A 19,652-nucleotide genomic window follows, 5' to 3' on the forward strand; every position below is an offset into this window, starting at 1 on the left:
TCAATTGTTTACATTTCAAAATTTTTCAAAAATAGTAAATTTTTTATAATTTTTAAAATAACTACATCAACTATTTCTCTCCACTATACCAATTTATACATATAATATTAATCGGTCTCACCACTTTACTTACATTTTTAACTTTTCTCCATTACTTTATCATTTTTTTTAAACTCCGTGTCCAATCAAAATATAAATATTTGGGAGGAATAGAGGGAATAACAGTTATAAAAGAAATACATGAAAATTAATAAAATATTTAAATAGTTACATTTATTAAGAATTTATAATCTTATCCCCAAGCTAAAATAACTCCATCTCCTCCTTCCAAATTGGGAAAAGAGGGGGAGTACTATTACCATCATCTTCTTATCCTCCATTAAAATATCCATACAAACACACCCAATGGAGATTCCACCGAAAGATGAATCTTTACACAAAGAAACCCAAAAATGTATGTCAAATAACATGATTTCTAACTGTTTGGTAGTGTTACCACTCACTGTTCCACAGTTTATTCACAACCCAGTTGTGTCTCATTCATCAAGTGTGTCAAAACAGCCTAATATGACAATCAAGAACTTAAAGATTCAATCTTTAGTGGAAGAAACAACAACCCATGTGGTTGATTGTTTGCAGAGGTCTATTGTGTCTACTGCTGATAAATGTAGTAAGTTTTTTGAGGTTATTGCTTGTCAGAACCCCTTTTTTGGTAAAGTGGTGTCTCTCTCCAATGAGTTTCAAAATTTCTGCCAGGTACCCTCCAGCTAGTTTTTGTGTGCTAAATTGCTAATTGTGTGGGTGAGAGAGAGAGTGAGAGAAGGAGAGGGGGGAGAGAGTTAAAGAGGAGGGGAGGGAGGGAGGGGAGGGAGGGTGGGGGGAGGGAGGGAGAGGGAGGGAGGGAGGGAGGGAGGGAGGGAGGGGGGAGAGAGAGAGGGGGGGTGGGGTCTTTAATTGCCTTGTTTATGCATAAATATCAAGTTGACTTATTAAAATGTACTAAATTACTGATATTTATGTGCAATGGTACTGATCTTATTAAAGTTGGGATCTTATTACTTGTAGGGATAGCTGTTGTTACTCCCTAATTTGATTGGTGTGTTGTGACAATTATCCTAGAATAAGATACTTGGTTTACGTTTAACGGTTATGCTGTTGAAATGTGTAGTTATTGTTTCTGTTTGGCTCGAACATGTTAGAAAAACTGAAGTGTTTTGTATTCTAAGGCTAGCTTTGATCTAGTGGATAGAAACATTGATTAGTTAGAATAACAATAAGGGAGAATAATTCTTATCAACGCCTTGTATCCACCAAATTATGGTGCTTATTTTTTTTTCTTTGACCAGTCTATGGTTATAAATGTATTCTATTTGTGTATTTGTAGAATAGGAAATGAGGAACGACGACGAAGAGAGATGTTAGTTTAGTAAAACGTGTGCAGCATATGCATGTGGTTAGTGCTGAGATACGTTGCTGATGTTTAATTCAATTTTAAAAGATTGTTGATGGCAGTTTAAATCATCAGTTTAAAAACAAATACTTATAAAGGTAAATCTGTCTGGAGGGGGCTTCTAAGACTTTAAATTTAGCAACCTATCTATTACTAGTACATTGCATCTGTGGGTTGTGTTTAAAGTCTTGATGTTTGCTTACCTTTGTCGTCACATTATTTTTTCTTCCGAATGCATTTGAGTAGTTGAGCTTTGCAAGGAACTAACTTTCTATTCACAATTATGACATGAAATTTTGTTTTCAACGTATTTTTCAGATTCATCGCAGAAACTACAGTAGTTTGAAAACTCTGCCCAATCACAATTTTGCAGCCATTTTGCCTGGAGATTCAGTAGCTGGACTTGTGGCAGCTAATGGAATTCTTAATTTTTTGAACATTTATAATACTCTTCTAGTTTGCAGGCTCGTTCTTACCTGGTTCCCAAATTCTCCTCCTGTCATAGTAAATCCTCTCAGGTATTCCTATGAAAAGTTAATTTTACATGACTCCTCACCCTAAAGTATCTGTGTTTGACACTCAGACAATACTGTCAATGTTCGAATACTTAATTAAGGCTCTGTTTGGGATTGCTGTTAAAACTTGTTGTGCTGTTAGAAAAAGTGCTGCTGAAAAAAGTGTTGTTGTAAAAATCAGATGACTGTTTGGTAATTTTTTTGATACGTATATATTTTGATGCAAAAAATTAAAAATAATGATGTTTTTGGTAAGGTTTGATGGTGAAATCAACATTTGTTTCCCGTAACAGCTGAAAAACAGTTTTTTCTAAAAGCATGGCGGGACTAACTTTTTCTAACAGCAGCTTTTAGGCTAAAAACACTTTTCCGAAAAGCAGCTTTTATATTTTACCAAACAGTTTTTTAACTGTTTTTCAGCTTTTCGCTGCTGTTGCTGTCTGCAACAGCAATACCAAACACACCCTAAGTTATACATTTGTTTAAGTTGAGGACTATCTGCGCCAAGCTCTTCTATATTTATGGTCGTGTAGTTGTATACCTAGTTCTAACAATAGCCTCTAACTGGTCTTGTGATTGATAAGCTGTCATTGACTCATTTTACTAACTAATTTTTAATGATGAGAGCTAGGACAATCTGAACATAGGTTTGATACCCCGGAAAATCTGTTGTGAGAAATGAATAATGCTGGATGAGTTTGCAAGTTGTATTCAAAAGCTTTTGATTTGCTGTATTATTAGACCTTCAAATATATATCCTCTTCTAAAACTAGAATATAATATTTAATTTTAACTATTTTGACTCTGAAATGCACACTCCACAACAAAGCACTTACAAGGCTTTATCTCTAAAATCCATCTGGTTTTGTCATTTCAGATTTTTGATTCATCCTATAAATAAAAGAATGGCTAATGCCCCTGGTCATACATATATTTTTTAAAAGACTATTTATATAAAAAAATAATTTGCATGATCAGCTATCCGTTCCTGGTTCCACACAATGCCTACTTGCAAAAAATTATATATTTCTACAATATCTCCGCGATGATTTGGTTGACAAACTTATGGCCTATGGGCTTCATCAGCTATATCAGTCTTGGTTTTGCACAATGCCTACTTTCAAACGTGTCTATCTTTCAGCGCTTTTTGCGTGTTGATAGTAAATTATAGGAAATGTGCATGTTCTTAATGTCCAATACTTCTTATTCAGTACTTTATGCGACCCGTACCTGAACGTATTCCGAGGACTTATCCCACCACTAGGAGGGACTTTGGATCTTTCACCTATCCTTGCATTTCTTGTTTTAAATGCATTCACAAGTGCTGCTACTGCACTTCCTGCCGAACTCCCATCTGAAGGAGCATCCCGAGGACTTTCATCGTCTCGATCAGAATTGTTTCATCTTACAACATCCCAAAAGAAATGGATGAGAAGGTTTGCTGCAAAAAACACAAAGAGCTCCAGCAATGATCTCTAAGACACCTAACTATGGCAACTACATATTTTTCTCTCTCTTTTGTATTGCAGCTTAACCCTGCTATCCACTTTGTATACAACTATTTTGTAATTCTTTGAATTTCTGAGATATAGGTATGCATCAGGACCTAAACACCCCAAATATAGTAGCTTCTTTAATACCTTATGTTTTAGGTTCGGTTGATGTCTTTTGAACCTTTCTGAAGGCAGATTCTTATATTATAAGTATTTCTACACCTAGCAAAAAAAATATTATAAATCTCTCCTCTCAAGGATGGACTCAATATATACATATCTGCATGTCTTGCGAGAGTCTACTTTCGAGTGAGATATATATATTAAAAATAGAAATCAACTTCATGTTACTGCAGAGGAAAAGTAAATTCACTGGCCTAATGTGAACACACTTTTCTATGTGTAATCCAACAATGAATTGTCTCAGAAAATCAGGTAAATGCTACTGCTACCAGCATCAGATTCTGTATTAAAATGCATGGTTAACCGGCATCAACTACATAAAGTCTTGTCAAAAGAAAAATGATACATTATACTTCTCTCTTTTCTGCTCCCTTGCTCGAATCCACTCAATCTAGTGACAAAAACTTCAAAAACAAGCTGCTGTACTCACATTCCTCAGAATATAATCTTTGTTACTTTCTCTACGAACGACTTGTGGCACAACATCAGTTGATCAAAAGTAATACTAACTGGACTCAAGTTTCTAACACTCCGGAAAGTTCAAGTTTCGAAAATAATTGTCCTAATGGAGTATGAAGGAGGAGCTACACGTTGGAGGCACAGGCGTTCGTCGTCAGAGAAACTACTACTTCTAAGTCTGACATTTCTTGCCATAATTTCACCACTGATCATCGACAGAAGAGAGGAACCCGAGCCAGAGCCAGAGGAGGAACCTATCGACTTTTCTTCTTTTGGTCCTGTTTTGCTGGTGGTTCTGATCATTGCAGTGGCCATATCATGTTACTTGGACAAAAGCTTAACCAGGTTTGATCCTTACTGGATATACAGGGTTGGTGGTTCTTCCAGTGGGATCGTCATAGTCCTCGTATTTCTTGCTTTGGTCTTAAAATGTAAAGCTTCTCCTATGAACTTGCAGTGAGTTGGTGTCTGTCATGCAATATGTTTACCTTTTAGACTTGTCATACATCTCAGTCACATTATCATGTAAGCATGATCTTGAATGAAAACCTGCAGTTTTGCACAAAACTGACGCATGAAATGTTGTGAATTGCTAAACCATAAGAGGTTTAATTCTGTATAGGGTACACATTATATCTATTGCCCTCATACAACATACCTGAAGATCAGATACAAAAATCTTTCTATGACTTAACTTTCTTAGCTTACCTCTAACTCATAGGTAAAAAAATATGTAACAATACAGATCCTACTGTCTCATCAACTGAGGGTGCAAATTTGTAATTACATCCTCATTCAATCCGACGACTCATTTGCTAATTGAGTTCTCTTCGGCTTGGGACTCAATCGTCTGGCAAGATTGCTATTCCAACATATGGCAGAGGAAGTCTCTCGACATGACTTCAGGCCATTAATGGAGAAAGGGACTAGAGTCAGGAGGTGTAATTCCAGCCTCTTTGTTTCCCTTTCTATTCTTTTTTGTCAATCGAGTTCCTTTCGGTTTCAAAGCAAGGATGCTAAGAAGTTCGAACAGAGAATTAAAGTGTCCGAAAACCCCACAATATGAATTTTTGTTGGCAGCCAAGGAACTTCAACCAAAACAGTTCAAGGCACAGAAATTTTATTTGCCATATATAGTTATAGTATAATATGGCATTATCAGCCTATTAAAGTAAAAACATTAAAATAAAACAAAAATATAAACTATCAAGGGGATGTTCATTAAAGTTGGAACAGACAATTTATGTATCATATATATAGTTATAACTGAATATGGCATTATCAGCCTGTAAAAGTAAAATTTTCTAACTTCTAAGAGGTGTTTACTATGGTTAGCAAGATATGAAGATGCTAGAATCGAAAACAAAATATGTTTACTATTGATCTACTAAAGGTGTGAATGAGGCGATTCTGCATGCTATGTCGCTTTTGGATGAGCTATAAAAACCACTTCAAATATCTCCGTGGTCCAAGTTTTCAGATCTACAAGGAATTGGCAGAGGTGAGTATCGCAAATAGACTTCTTGGGTATTAAGCGTGCCCACATGTTCAAGTAAAGAAGTCATGTTCAGCCCAATAATTTTCACCAGCGAATTTGAGTGGCCATCCAGAAATACATTTGTAATCTGTTAAAACCAGAAAGTTATAAATTTGAGATGCATTTAATCTAATGTGATGATAGAAGTGTAAATTATGAAGAAAATTAAAAAAAAACAGCAAAACGGAATAATGCAGATATATGTTGACATAATTATTAGTTTTGGAAACATGGAACTTTAACATAGCGCAACTCTCTTCAGTCTCGATTCAGAAAGATGAAGGGCAAGATTACTTTTGAAGAGAAAAGCAGGGATGGGAATGACAAGTTTTACAATTCAGAGTTCATTCTCTTTGTCATCTGTAAAAGATAGTAAAAATGTAAAAAAATGGACAGAATAATAAGATTTCCGCTAAATTACTTTATTTTTATATCAAAATTACTATCCGAATGGATACTTAACTTATGCTTAAATCATTTTTTTCATCCACATCTTAAAAAACATTTTGTCAACATGGAAATGGAAGGTAAAATCTGACCTCGTAATAGGGAATCATAGCAATTATAAATTATATCATTTGCTACTAGAATTGTTGATGCATCTAAGTGATTCTCACATGAACCTACGAAATAAACTAAGATGGGAAGATCACACACAAAGATCTTAACTTATTTACTCTTAGTTGACATGTGTCACTATAATAAATTCCAACTTTAGTAAAAAAAAATAAGTTTTCTAATGCAGGATGCCTCGAAGTAGATGGAGGATGCACGATTACTTCTAAACATATGGTGCTATGCCAGAATTGGTTAATACAAACACTTATCAAGTACAAAGCTTCTCAACTTCATTTGAAATCTATATAACTTGAAGACAACTTAAAGTAGGTAAATCAATAAATAACATTGGTAGTAAATAAGGATACCTGTGTACATCCAAATACTTTGAGCAGTTTCAGTGACCAGCAGCTATCCACAATCAATCCCAGTGCCTCGTCTGTTACTTTCCGACACCATGAGAGATCCAAACTCAACAGATTTTGTGAGAATTTGGCAAGTGACAGAGCAGTTAAGGAGCCAACCTGACATGAAAGGCTAACACATGAGATCTAGCAGACGTTGTAAATAATCAGGTATTTCAGGTTGCATCACAGGAAACAGGATTAGTCAAAATTTTACAGTTAATATCTGGGACAACAATTCAAGAAATGTTCACATCTGTAGCTAATTAAGAAAGATGGAATTTTCGTATATTGCAGAGCCATATTTTCCTGACCCGTTAAATATCTTGATTAAAGTTGCATAGTCCGCACCGCATAATATATTCCTTCCTTGCTGATGTTTGTAAGCTTTTATTCTATTGAGGGTCACTATGAACCTATTAACGTACTTCTGGATTATGATAAATATGGAAACCAGAGGTCAGGGACTTTTTCCTCCATGTGGATTCAAGAAATATGGACTCCACAACTAATTTACACTTGTGCCAGTAAACCAAATCCTTGCTTTGTAACTATCTACAGTCAACAAGAAGCTTCGCAAAATAAGTTGATTTCAGATTCTCATCATGATGGGCAACCCGAGAGGCGAGCATTCATATATTTGGATACCAATCCAAAAATTTTAGTGTTTGTATTTACATTTTGAGTACACAAACACAAAATTACACTTCCAAATTTAGTTTAGTGTTTGTATTTAAATGATATGAAAATATACGACACAAATAGTTATTAAAATAAATAAATAATTTATTATGTATATATATACACCACACAGGCACAAACACACAAATTAGTATATTATAAGAACGTATTTTATATACTATTTAATGTTAATAATAAAACACTAATAGAAAGAAAAATAATGTCATTAACAGATAAATGTAAGTTAATTAATTGTTAATAACTTAATATGAAAATTAATAAAATATCAATTAATGTTTTATCTTTCATGTACTTTGCATTTCACTTTGTTATGTGAACACAAAAAGTTCGTGTACATTCCTTTTCATTTTTTCGTGTCATGTTCGTGTTTTAGTTTTTAATACACGAACAAAATGTCGAGTTCGTGCATGGGTTCAAATAAACGAAACATGAAAGTACAAGACGAAAGTTATAGGTCTATGAATATCCAAATATGTGAAACTGAATTTCTAAACACCTAACGGAATTATATTTGGTTGGAATCCAAACCACATTATTTATTTTAGTTTGGATAAAGAAAATCCGACTAACCCAACTTTGATACATAAATAAATTTAAATAAAGGGAGAAGCATATAACTCAAATTTCAAAGGCTAAATTAGATATCCTAATTAAAACCCAAACTTGAAATCTAGTGAAATCTAGTGAAGAAGTTGAAGTTCTTATAATCGCACATGATAATTATTTGAAGGTAGGATGCAAGGAGGGAACAACTATTGTGCAAATTTAGTAACGACCAATGAAACAGAAGATATGCATGACATAAGGGTTACATACTAATCCAAATTAAAAACATAAAATATACATTTAACGAGTATGCAATCTGGGTAAACAAATACTTCTAAATATGAAATATCTTAAACTTGTTAAAACCATATATCCTGGAGTTTGTGTGTATATATATATATGAGTTGGGTTCAGTGAAGACCAATATTATTTGGAGACCCTAGAGACCTGTATAACTGCCCTTAGATTTTGTAAAATTGTGCGGTTAGAGATGAATGCAAAGTGAGAGACAGATTAATACTAATAAACCTAAATATAATGTAACATGTATATAAATATTATATGAAAAATATATTAAAAAAATTGAGTGCTGAAGTTTATAAATAGAGTGTAGTAGTTTAAATTATAAAGTGCAGTACATTTAAATCTAAATAAAAAAAATAATGTAACAAGATTACAAATAATTTTATAAAGAACTGTAGTACATGAAATTATAAAGTGTAGTAATTTTAAATCTAAATAAAAAATATAATGCAACTTGCAGAATCAAATATTATGTGAAAAATATATTAGAAAAAATAGAGTGCATACATATTGTAGATTTTTTATAAACAAAATGTGGTACTTTAAAATCTAAATAAAAAATATAATTTAACATGCAAAACACATATTATCTAAAAAATATATTCAAAAATAAAGTTGTAGTGCATAACTTAGCCTAATAAAAATTAGAGCGTAATATATTTGATGTGGAGTAAATGACAAAAAAAGTATTTATGAATAAATAAATATTTAGTACTTTTAAACCTAAATAAAAAATATAATGCAACTTGCATAATAAGGATGTCCTGCACTTGGAAAAGATTGTCCTCCATTTAAATATCATGCATCCTCCTATGCATCCTCCCAAGCATTGGGTTGTATAATATATTTGCATAAACTCGAATACTTAAAGCAACTTGTACTAGCAACTACAAACTACAGATTATAAGTTTTCATTTGTTTAATGCTGAATAGAATAGAGTGCATCACACGTGTACTAAATGATCATTATAATTTTTTATTAATTTTTCAAAAACTAATAATATTTATTATACATATTTAAGTAGAGAATAAATTGAGTCACTAATATCTTAAAGAATTTTTTTATAAAAAAATTGCACTTTAATTCTTAATTTTATTTTACATCAAACTTAGTTAGTGAATGAAAGTTATATTAACGTACTACAATATTATTAAAAAAAATTGTGAGCAATTTCGATTTTAATTTTCTAGTTTTTCATTTAATTAATGATATAATAATGTAAACTAAGTAATAAAAATAACAAAATTTATATTAGAAACATCAATAAATTTATATTAGAAAATAGAACACAACGAAAGAAAATTTCAATTATTTTTAAATTCAAATAAAATTTATTCATCCAAATTTCTATGTTATAGGAAATGTGATAAACTGATTAATACATGTGAACTATATTAACAACTTTATATCAGTTATGAATGGCCTGACGTATATAACTGATTTTATAATACTTATACTTATAATTAAGCAGGACTAAACTACCCCTCAACCCATGTGATAAATAAAAGAAAGCAAAACAATAACAACCATAACAACCATAGAATTAAAAAAAATAGATGGTCAGGATTAGGTCTCCAAGTCTCCAACTAAAATCAGGTCTCCACTGAACTTTTCTCATATATATATATATATCATGGGCTACTCCAATAGAAACCACTTTTAGAATAGAAACTAGAAACCAAATAATATATTTTTTTAAAATTACTTCGAAATATAACACATATGGTATGCAAATCGATCGTTGAGAGATGGAGAAAAATACATTGAAATCGGGTTTCAAAAAAAACTTACGGTTTGACGGGAAAAATCAAATTAAAAATGGAAGAGAAAAGCTGAAATTGTGTGGGGAAGGCAGTAAGGGTGCAGATTAGTTGGGTGTGGTGCCTTTAGGGGGACCATTAGATTAAATTGATCTAGTGGCTTAGACTGGTTTCTAGTTTTCATTTTAAATTTGGTTTGTATTTGATCATCTCCATATATATATATATATATATATATTATGTATATATATTGGTTAAGTTCTATGGAGTCCTTATATTTTGTGGAGTCCTGTAGTCCATGTACGTTCTGCAATTAAAATATTACTAGCCTATAACCCGTGCGATGCACGGGCTAATTATAACATAATATTATTATTTATTTAAAATATTTTTTGTAAAAAATAAAAAATTAAAATAGCTAATTAAATAAAATATAATAACTATGTATTATTGAAATTAATGATACTTATATTTTTTATATTATACTTTTGACGGATTCAAATTTGGATATTTAAAATATTAAAATTTAGAATATTGTTCATATTGAAAATAACAATTCTCATATATTTATTTTAAAATGTAATAATACCATCACATATCAATACTAAATTATTAAAATCGAAAGATATTAAAAATGTGATATTAATTATAAATATTAGTGTACAAACCATAAATTCAATTTTTTTTTACTTCGAAAACATCCATTTTTTAGTTATCGGTGTTTCTTAAACATAAAGAATTCTATTTCAACATAAGGAATCCTATTTCATGTTGGCCTATGTAAGACCGTAAGAGAATGCAAGTTTGTGTTTTTTTCAATTTCATGTATTTTTAATTTGATTTTTAAATATAGTATTTGTGTTCATCTAATGTGTATTAATTATTAAGAATTAATTGATTATGTCCGACTTGGAGAGAATTATAATTTGAATTAATTTTAGAAGAGTCAAAGATACATGTTTTTTTCTTATTCTTAATGTTAATAATGTTTTTGAAAGTTGTGTTAATTATTTTTTAGGAAGGTATTAACTAAACAACCAATCATAACCTATTACGCTTAAAATAGCCTATTACGCTTAAAATAGCATATAACCTATGCGATGGATGGTTTAATTTTAATATTTATTATATTATTATTATTATATTTACTTTTTATTATAAAAGGTAAATTATGAAAAAAAATAAATAAGTTTTTGAAATTTATGATATTAATTTTAATATAAATTATTTAATCTTATTTTTTTCAAATTTAATTATTAATTTTGCGATCCAAATATGTTTTTGATATAAATGGCCAATGGAGTAGGTTTTTAGTAGTGAGTCCTGTGACAATGCCGTGCAAGTGTGCTCATTTTTTAAATTTATTATATATATATTTTTAGTCCGCAGGATGAATGAAAAGTGTTTTTGTTGAGAGAGACATACATTGCGTCAGCCTACTCTGTAGCGTAGAATTTTATTTTTATTTTTTAATGAAAAATGATAAGTGTTAGCCTATTTTTTGGAAAGTGTTGACCAATCAACCAAAAAAATAGTGTTTTGCCTATAATAGTATAGTATGGATAGATAGATTAATATTATTATTTTTTAAAAAAAAATTTAAAAAAAAAATCTTGATTTATTAATTATATTATTATATTATAATTTGAATTACTAAAATTAATTTTGAAAGTGTTTGGTTTCCTACAAAAGAGGTAAGAAAGAAGTTGAGTGTAATTAGATATTAAGTTAGGATAAAATTCATGGATTTTATAATAATATTAGATACTTGATTTATTTTTTTAATAAAATTATATTTGTTTAAGCTTTATTTTGGAAGGTGGTAGCATTTTTTTTAGGAAGATGTTAACCAACCGACCAAACGAAACTATATTTCGCTTATAATAGTATAGTATAAAAGTAAAATATTGCAGAACATATTATTTTGCGAATTATCTTGCATAAACATCACTATTTTTATGAAAACTTTGCAAAACGTATACAGTTTACGAGTAGAAAATTGCAAAACATATTATTCCTCAAAACATGCTAAGTTTGCATAACATACATGTTTATAAGATTTTCATTTGAAAAACTGATGTTTGTATAACATGATTTATAAAATAATATTTTCTGCAATATTTTACGTAATATTTTCATTGCACAACGTATGTGGACTGCAGGACTCCAAAAAAACGACTCCATTAAACTTTATTCTATATATATATATCACCCTTTGATGCATACTTAATTAACAACTCATATTTATTCATTTTACTGCAATACATCAACACAATATTTTCTTTGTTTATTAAAGAATACACTGTTTTCAGCATAATATCGTATTTTTGTTTAAATTTACATTCCATTGTTTGTAATATAAATTACTTTTTAGTGATCATTCTAATAAAAACATTTATATAAAAAAATTGCAAATAATGTAATTAATACCAAAATATAATAATATACCATGTATAACGTATAAATTGCGCATTGCGCTTATCCTCTAGGAAGGCTTTGTGCTTTTTCACGCATTGCGTGTTTAATAACACTATCCCTACCAATAGGTTTCCATTTATACTACCAAATAATCATTCTTATATTTTGTTGTCTCCTTTTCCCGAAGACTTTACAATCTCTTAACTTCGGTTTTTTTTGAAAAGTTTTTCTTTTAATATTTGTAAGAGAAAAAATTGTTATTAATAAAGAATTTAAATTACTAATCCAATATATTTGATTCACGTAACATAAAGTCAAGTGGTTTCATGTAAAACAATGTTTCTTTATATGTACTAATCACACTTAGTATATACATTTATAGACCAAGAAGCATATTCTTATACTACTTCAATAATCTATATAAAAATCAATTTCCAAATCCATATGTACCTAGATTTTAAATATTTTCATTTACCTTCCATGACAAAAAATATAAAAAAAACTGCACCAACCATCCTTCACAAAATCTCAGTTTCAATCAAAACTAGAATACGTAATTAGTTCACTCTTTTATGTTTCTATAAAAGGGTATGTGTTTAACTCAACCGCTTATGTAGTTTCTTTGGCGTACATATAAACTAGTTGTAAATACTAGTCCTCCGTGGTATGTCAGTGTTGTTTTTAAAAGAATATGTGATTTTGAACATGCTAAACTCTTTTTGTAGCATTCATAAATTCTTACATTAGTTCCTAATTCTTTAGATTCTTACTGTGGTATTTATATAAGTAAATAATTAATGATTCAAATCTCCTCGACTTTATAGGTGTAACCAAATCAAGCTGTGTTTAAAGTTATGCCTGTTCAATAGAAATTGTTTCTTGTGATAGAGTTCCAGTGCTAAAGTGAGTATCAATAAGACTATATTCTGTTGAACATAACTAAATAAGTGAGTTTTGGTGGATAGAAATTGATAAACTGATAATGTATGCATTATTTACCATTCTTATATTCAATTAGTAGTTACTAAGAATATATGATACCCAATATATATTAACAATTATTTCTTTTAAATAAATTTCAACATAAAGATGACTTGAACAGAATGAGTTGTAACAAATCCGAAGTGCCGAATATTATGTATAACTTTTGTACCATTTCTTAGTGAATCAGAATTTGTATTACAGTTTATTTGCTGTTATCTTAATGCAATTAATATTTTAACATATCCAAGTATTTCAACAAATTTCGGAGGAGATAATTGCATAGAAGAAAGGTCAACGAGTTTAAGAATTTTAATATACACAAGCATTTGACAAACATTAGTTTAAATATATCCCGAAACTAGTAAAATAGAAACTCGTGTTCATAGCAGCGAAGAAAGCACTGAAGTAGTAGTACCATTTCGAGCCACCTCTGTATATGATGCAGTAGCAAACACAAAACATATTTCACACATCTTTTTCAACAATTCAGAAAAATATATATAGTAATTCTTAGTTTTGTACTAAAACATACCTGTCTAACATGATTCAGAGAGAGTTCCTCTAAAGACCTTCCTGCTATCTCAATGAAATCAGCAATAGCTTCATCACTGTCATGCATTAATGAATCATCAGATTGCAGATATATAAAGAGAAGCGACATTGTATTATTATGGAGATGCATCATATAATCTTTCAATCATATATATAAACTTGCAAAATTATTGATTTTTCAAATTTTGCATCGTACAAAACCTCTATATATGAGCACTTTAATAATTGTTGCAATTTTATAAGTTTTGTAACTACAAGCCACCTATAATTTACTAAGATAGAACAGGATTTTGTGATATAAATATTAATGGTACCATTTGTATTAAAGCAGATTTTTTATCAGGTCCAACAGACATAATGATGAAGGACAATAGTTAAGAAGTTACACAGTGTTTCCCAACCAAGAAGAATAAAAAAAATACTCTGTAATGGATAGTAGCAAACCATAAAAAGAGAGAAATTTTCAGTAGACAATAAATGATTCCATTAAGATCAGCTTACGCTACTTGTGGGAAGGGGGTGTTACCATACTTAAATGGAGAATAAACTTACCTAGCTTGGAAAACAATACAACTAAAGAATAACGTGAAATACCTATACAATCGTAATACTAATTATAATCTAAAATTACTTTACTGAATCACCACAATTCCTAAAAATTAAATCTGTTCTTATCAGTTCAAATATAAAACCTAATAACAGATATGATAAATGACCTTGTCTCATTTTGTTTGCTTTTACCATCATAAAGAGCTTATCATTGTATACTTTAATCAACTTATTCGAACATAAAAAATATGTGAAAAAACAAGAAACCGTGAGTAATAAGAATATAAACCTGAATTTATTGCGACCAAGTTTGAGGATTCGAATTGATTTACAACCATCGGCAAGATAAGATAATCCTACATCAGTTAAGTTGTGCAGGTTAACAATGTTAAGGGTACGTAAGTCTGAACAATTTTGACCAATGATCTTGAAAGAAGAGTCAGTCAACCTCCTGCATCACAGTGAGATACAAAAATTACAGTGCTGAAGGAAGCATATTGTAGCTCCTTTAAAATGAAGTCAATAAACTTACTCGCAATCTGCCAGATCAAGATCCTTTATATTTCTTCCACATGCAGTGAGTATATCACTTATAACTCTGTCACATAAATTTGGAATCCCTGCTACTGATAAAACTTCCAAATGTTTAAACTTCTTGACTGCTGATGCCATATCTCTAGCATCTATTCTGCAGCAATTATCTATGAAGAGCTCCCTCAAACTGTTTCCTAGAGCATCAGCTATATAATTGATGCCAACGTGGGTGAGGAGGGAACACTCGCCCAAATTTATTGAACAAAGTGCAGGTGCCAACTTAACAATGACTTTTAAGGCCTCGTCTGATAAACGACATGCACCCCTCAGGGATATGATACCTAAACCAGGCAAGCTACTTCTAGACCGCATTAAAATTTCAGCTATTGTGTCATCACAGACGCATTGCCCGCCAAGGTCAAACTGGAAAACCTACAAAACAAAAGGCCAGTCAAATCTTATTACTAACAATAAAAACTAATTAAGACAAAAATTAGGTACTATAGCTTTTACATGCAATTAGTAAAACAAGGCGGTACAGAAAACAATTTTTTTTTTTTGAAAATTATAGCAGAACCTAGAACTATGTCATGTCAGTAGAAAAACTTGATTACCAAATACTGTAATCTACCCTGATTGATAGAATAAGATTTAGTTCAATAGCTATAGGCAAACCAAAAATTCTATGACACGCGAACCGCACAAGTTGCAGGCAACTAGGCACATGTTACCAAGAAAACTTGTTTGACATTGTTTTTGCAGAAAGCTGTGGTAGAAAATGTCAACTTTGTAGTTAGGGCATCTCCAATGGTGCCTTAAAAATCAGCTTTATCTTCATATATGAAGTTAAAGTGTATAAATTTCTCTCCAACGAGACTTATCTCTATCTTCGTTTATAAAGCATTACACTGTTTGCCTTCAAATTTGAAGTCATACTGTACAGATAAAGATATTAGTTTTTTAACCAACTCCCTCACAGCTTATCTCTCTGTACCTCTGTCTAATTTTATATCAGTGTGTATGTATTGTTTTGTAGGAGGAATATTAATGATTGAAGTAAAAGTTAGAGACATGGTTGGAGACGAAACTGTAATATAAAGTGAAAATGATGAAAAATGAAGATAAATCAACTTTAAAATAGAGAAACAATTGGAGATGGCCTTAAGTGATTAATTAATTAGACATACAATGCATCTTATAGGTCATACACGAAAATAAAAGTTGTTAATTTAAAGCTGCACATGTAACTCTAGAATTAGACTTCATTTTCTTCTGGCTAAAATACCAAAATAATTAAACAGTTGTTCATACCTTCAAATTTTTTGGGCCAAAGCTCCTAAAAGACATTTTAAATTGATGTTCTGTAATCCAGGAAGCATCTTTTATGCGTATCTCTTCTGGAGAATCTTTTATGAAGAGATCCAAAACCCTAATATTAATTTTCCTGGAATCACAAAGCAAATTACTTAGTCTTTGCTTCAGTAAGCAAGGCACTCCTTCAAGTGACACAATCATATCAGCATTATTAGCAAGGACATTCAAAGAAAGATCCAGCAGTGAAGGGACAAAACGCTTTGCAACATTATTTTCACGATTTTCAGAAGGTTTCCATTTTATCAAAGGTTGATCACTCCGCCTTGATTTTTGCTCTCTGTGCATGTTCTCATTCTCTGAAGACCCTCTCTGCCCGTCCTCTTCTAAAGGACGTGCAAATCGACGATGAACACGTTTCCTATCTTCAATTTCTCTCTGCCTTAGCTCCTCGGCAATCCTTGTCAACTCTTCCCCCCTTTGTTTTATCTCTCTTAGATTTTGTTCTATTATCAAATCCAATTCTCTGGATTGCTGTTCCAATTCAATATGTTGCTGCGAATTGAAACGGTCTAAATCTCCAAGACCAACTTCATTCTGCTGAAAAATTTCAGGTAGCTGCATATCAAATTCTGGAAAAGGATCCATCAGATGCTCCAAAGAATAAAACAAATCGAAATCCGTTGAATCTCCACCAAGTGGCATCCAAGGCTGTACATCAATCTCCTTCCCCTTCTCCTCTCTAGTGCATCTGCCAATACCATCCATACTTCCACTGGCAGCTTGATTGAACTCATTATTTTTCTTAAAATAAAGATCAAGACCTTCAATACTATTAAAACTGGACTCAGTCTCAATTAATTTCCCCTTTCCTTTATAATCTCTCCCTACAACTTGCTCTTCCTCTTCATCTGACGAAATGTTAAAAACTTCTACACATTCCCTGTCAATGACTCTGACACTCTCTCCGCCACCTACAGAACTTCCTACTAATTTTGCCCCACCAGAAACCGAAAGATTAAGATCAAAACTCATCTCTTTCTTCCCTTCGATATCACAAAATCTCTCCCCCGCCTTCTCCAATCCCATCACACCATCAACCTTAATCCTTCCCATCTCGAAATCACCAGAAAACAGATTCTCAACCTCATTCCCCTCTTCAACCACTCCTTTACCAGCTCTCAATCCCCCATCATTTATATCAACCACTCCAACTCTCCTCTTCCCACAAACCCCACCATCAAAATCACCCCCAATTTCATCAATACCCCTCTTCCTCCCACTCAAATCACACAAATTCGGAGTCTCAAAATCCAGTTTTCCACAAACCCCTTCATTAAAATCCAAACCTTCACAAATCCCACTGAAATCACCTCCAATTTCATCAACCCCCTTCTTTTTTCCACTCAAACTATCCAAATTTGAAGCATTAAAATCCGATATAGAATCCATAAATTTACGAAATTTGCCATCTATAGCACCCCAAATTTCATCAATCCCCTTCTCTATTCTTCCACAAACCCCACCATCCAAATCACCCTCAGTTTCATTAACCCCCTTCTCTTTCCCACGCAAACTACCTGAACCCGAAGCATCAAAATCCAATCTTCCACAAACCCCACCATCCAAATCACCCCCAGTTTCATCAACCCCCCTCTTTTCCCCACTCACACTACCCAAATTCAAAGCATCAAAATCCAATCTTTCACAAACCCCACCATCAAAACCACCCCCAGTTTCATCAACGTCCCTCTTCTCCCCACTCACACTACCAAAATTCAAAGCATCAAAATCCAATCTTTCCCGAACCCCGCCTTCAAAATCTAATCTTTCCCCCACCCCACCATCAAAATCCAATCTTTCTAGAAACCCACCATCAAAATCCAATCTTTCTCGAAACCCACCATCAAAATCCAATCTTTCACCAAACCCACCATCAAAACCCGATCTTTCTCCACCCCCACCATCAAAATCCAATTTTTTCCTCACCCCACCATCCAAATCACCCCCCTTCTTTCCCCCACCCAAATTAAAATCATCCATTTTCCCCAATTCACAAACCCTAAAAGACTAAATCTTTAACAAGAAAACCCCAATTGCTCCCTCTCACAATTCCAAAAAAAATCAAATCTTGATAAATTTTTGTATTTTCTCACACTCACAGACCCAAAAAGATGAAATCTTGATATAAATTCTTGAACTTGCTCACACACATAATACCCAAAAGCCCAAATCGTCAAGAAAGTAATAGAAGATTCAAGAAATATTAAAAATATAAAGAGCAAGTAATATTCAAGAAAGTACAAAATAAAGATTTTGTAAGTATATAAGAGTAGTAGTAGTAAGAGTAGAAGTATAAATGTAGAATAGAGACAAAGACGATATGAATATGAAACCGTCATTGACGTCGTCGAGATGAGTTGGATATGATATATCGTGAAAGTAGCAAAGAAACTTACCAACTGTTGTGTTGTGTGTGTATTTTATATTTTAGAGAGAGAGAGAGAGAGAGAGATTTGTTAGTAAAGAGAGTTTTTGGATGGAAGAAAGGAAAGCTTGTCTTTCTTCCCGCGAAAATGTTGAAAGTATTGATTTTTGTGTTAATATTAAACTAAATTAACTCAATATTAATTTAATTTAATTTAATTTCTTAATCAATTAATAAAATATTTTGGGAAAAATGAATGAACGATAAGATTTCGTTATGGTTGTAAAAATCGGAAAGCGAATTAATCCGTTTGTTCAGTTTTCGGTGCATTAGGAATTAATAAAAATTATCGGAACTGAGATAATTTTTTTAATATTTAATAATATTAAATATATTGATTTTATCTATAATAAATCAAAAATTACTAATTACATTAAATTGGATTTTAAGGATTAAATTGATCAAATATTTTTCAGAATTAATTGAAATTTTTTAAAAATTATATTGAAATATTGGGAGGGGATTAATAAATGGTTTTAAATATAGTATGAGTAGTTGGAATGTGAATGTCCCATTGTTTATGGGTACTAATTAAGCACATAAGATGCATGAAGAGCATGGAGCACATCAAGAGTGATAGACCAAAACCGAACTCTTGCTTTTTTGCATGAGTGGGGTCTATTTTATGATGGATAAAATTTTAATATTGTATTAACAAGTTTGATTTAGATGTATACATATGGCATACTATCAAATTTCTAAATTCGCTTATTCCTTAAATTTTCGGTTCTTGATTCGATACTCTTCCAATAACTATTATAAAAGATATTATTAAAAAGATGAATGCAGAGCATGTACCAAATAAAAATTACAGCACTGTAAAAAATTGTAGTAAATAAATTTGAGCCTTTAGCTACTTGAATCCCACACTGGTAGCAAATTCAAACACGGTATGAATTACAGAA

The 19,652-nt window shown here is 31.6% G+C and overlaps 3 protein-coding genes across 4 annotated transcripts; 2 read left to right on the forward strand and 1 right to left on the reverse strand.

The window, feature by feature from the left end:
- Positions 1-300: 300 nt before the first annotated feature.
- Positions 301-3,679, forward strand: LOC141684007 (ylmG homolog protein 2, chloroplastic). The gene is made up of 3 exons (XM_074488839.1): positions 301-756; positions 1,769-1,968; positions 3,177-3,679. Exons 1-3 carry the CDS (start codon positions 406-408, stop codon positions 3,442-3,444), a joined length of 819 nt encoding a protein of 272 aa, XP_074344940.1. The 5' UTR covers positions 301-405; the 3' UTR covers positions 3,445-3,679.
- A 222-nt stretch (positions 3,680-3,901) lies between these two features.
- Positions 3,902-4,667, forward strand: LOC141684008 (uncharacterized). The gene has a single exon (XM_074488840.1). It carries the CDS (start codon positions 4,207-4,209, stop codon positions 4,558-4,560), a length of 354 nt encoding a protein of 117 aa, XP_074344941.1. The 5' UTR covers positions 3,902-4,206; the 3' UTR covers positions 4,561-4,667.
- A 619-nt stretch (positions 4,668-5,286) lies between these two features.
- LOC141684205 (uncharacterized) lies at positions 5,287-18,808 on the reverse strand. 2 transcript variants are annotated; one of them, XM_074489066.1, is made up of 6 exons: positions 16,260-18,805; positions 14,947-15,380; positions 14,704-14,865; positions 13,846-13,921; positions 6,564-6,719; positions 5,287-5,725 (listed from the first exon to the last, which is right to left on the reverse strand). In XM_074489066.1, exons 1-6 carry the CDS (start codon positions 18,300-18,302, stop codon positions 5,552-5,554), a joined length of 3,045 nt encoding a protein of 1,014 aa, XP_074345167.1. In that variant the 5' UTR covers positions 18,303-18,805; the 3' UTR covers positions 5,287-5,551. The 2 variants fall into 2 exon arrangements, with proteins under 2 accessions (XP_074345167.1, XP_074345168.1); XM_074489067.1 differs by lacking the exons at positions 5,287-5,725; positions 6,564-6,719 and adding an exon at positions 13,623-13,743 and having other exon boundaries at positions 16,260-18,808.
- Between the last annotated feature and the right edge of the window lie 844 nt (positions 18,809-19,652).

The sequence above is a fragment of the Apium graveolens genome, chromosome 9 (assembly GCF_009905375.1).
Source record: "Apium graveolens cultivar Ventura chromosome 9, ASM990537v1, whole genome shotgun sequence".
Classification (NCBI taxonomy): domain Eukaryota; kingdom Viridiplantae; phylum Streptophyta; class Magnoliopsida; order Apiales; family Apiaceae; genus Apium; species Apium graveolens.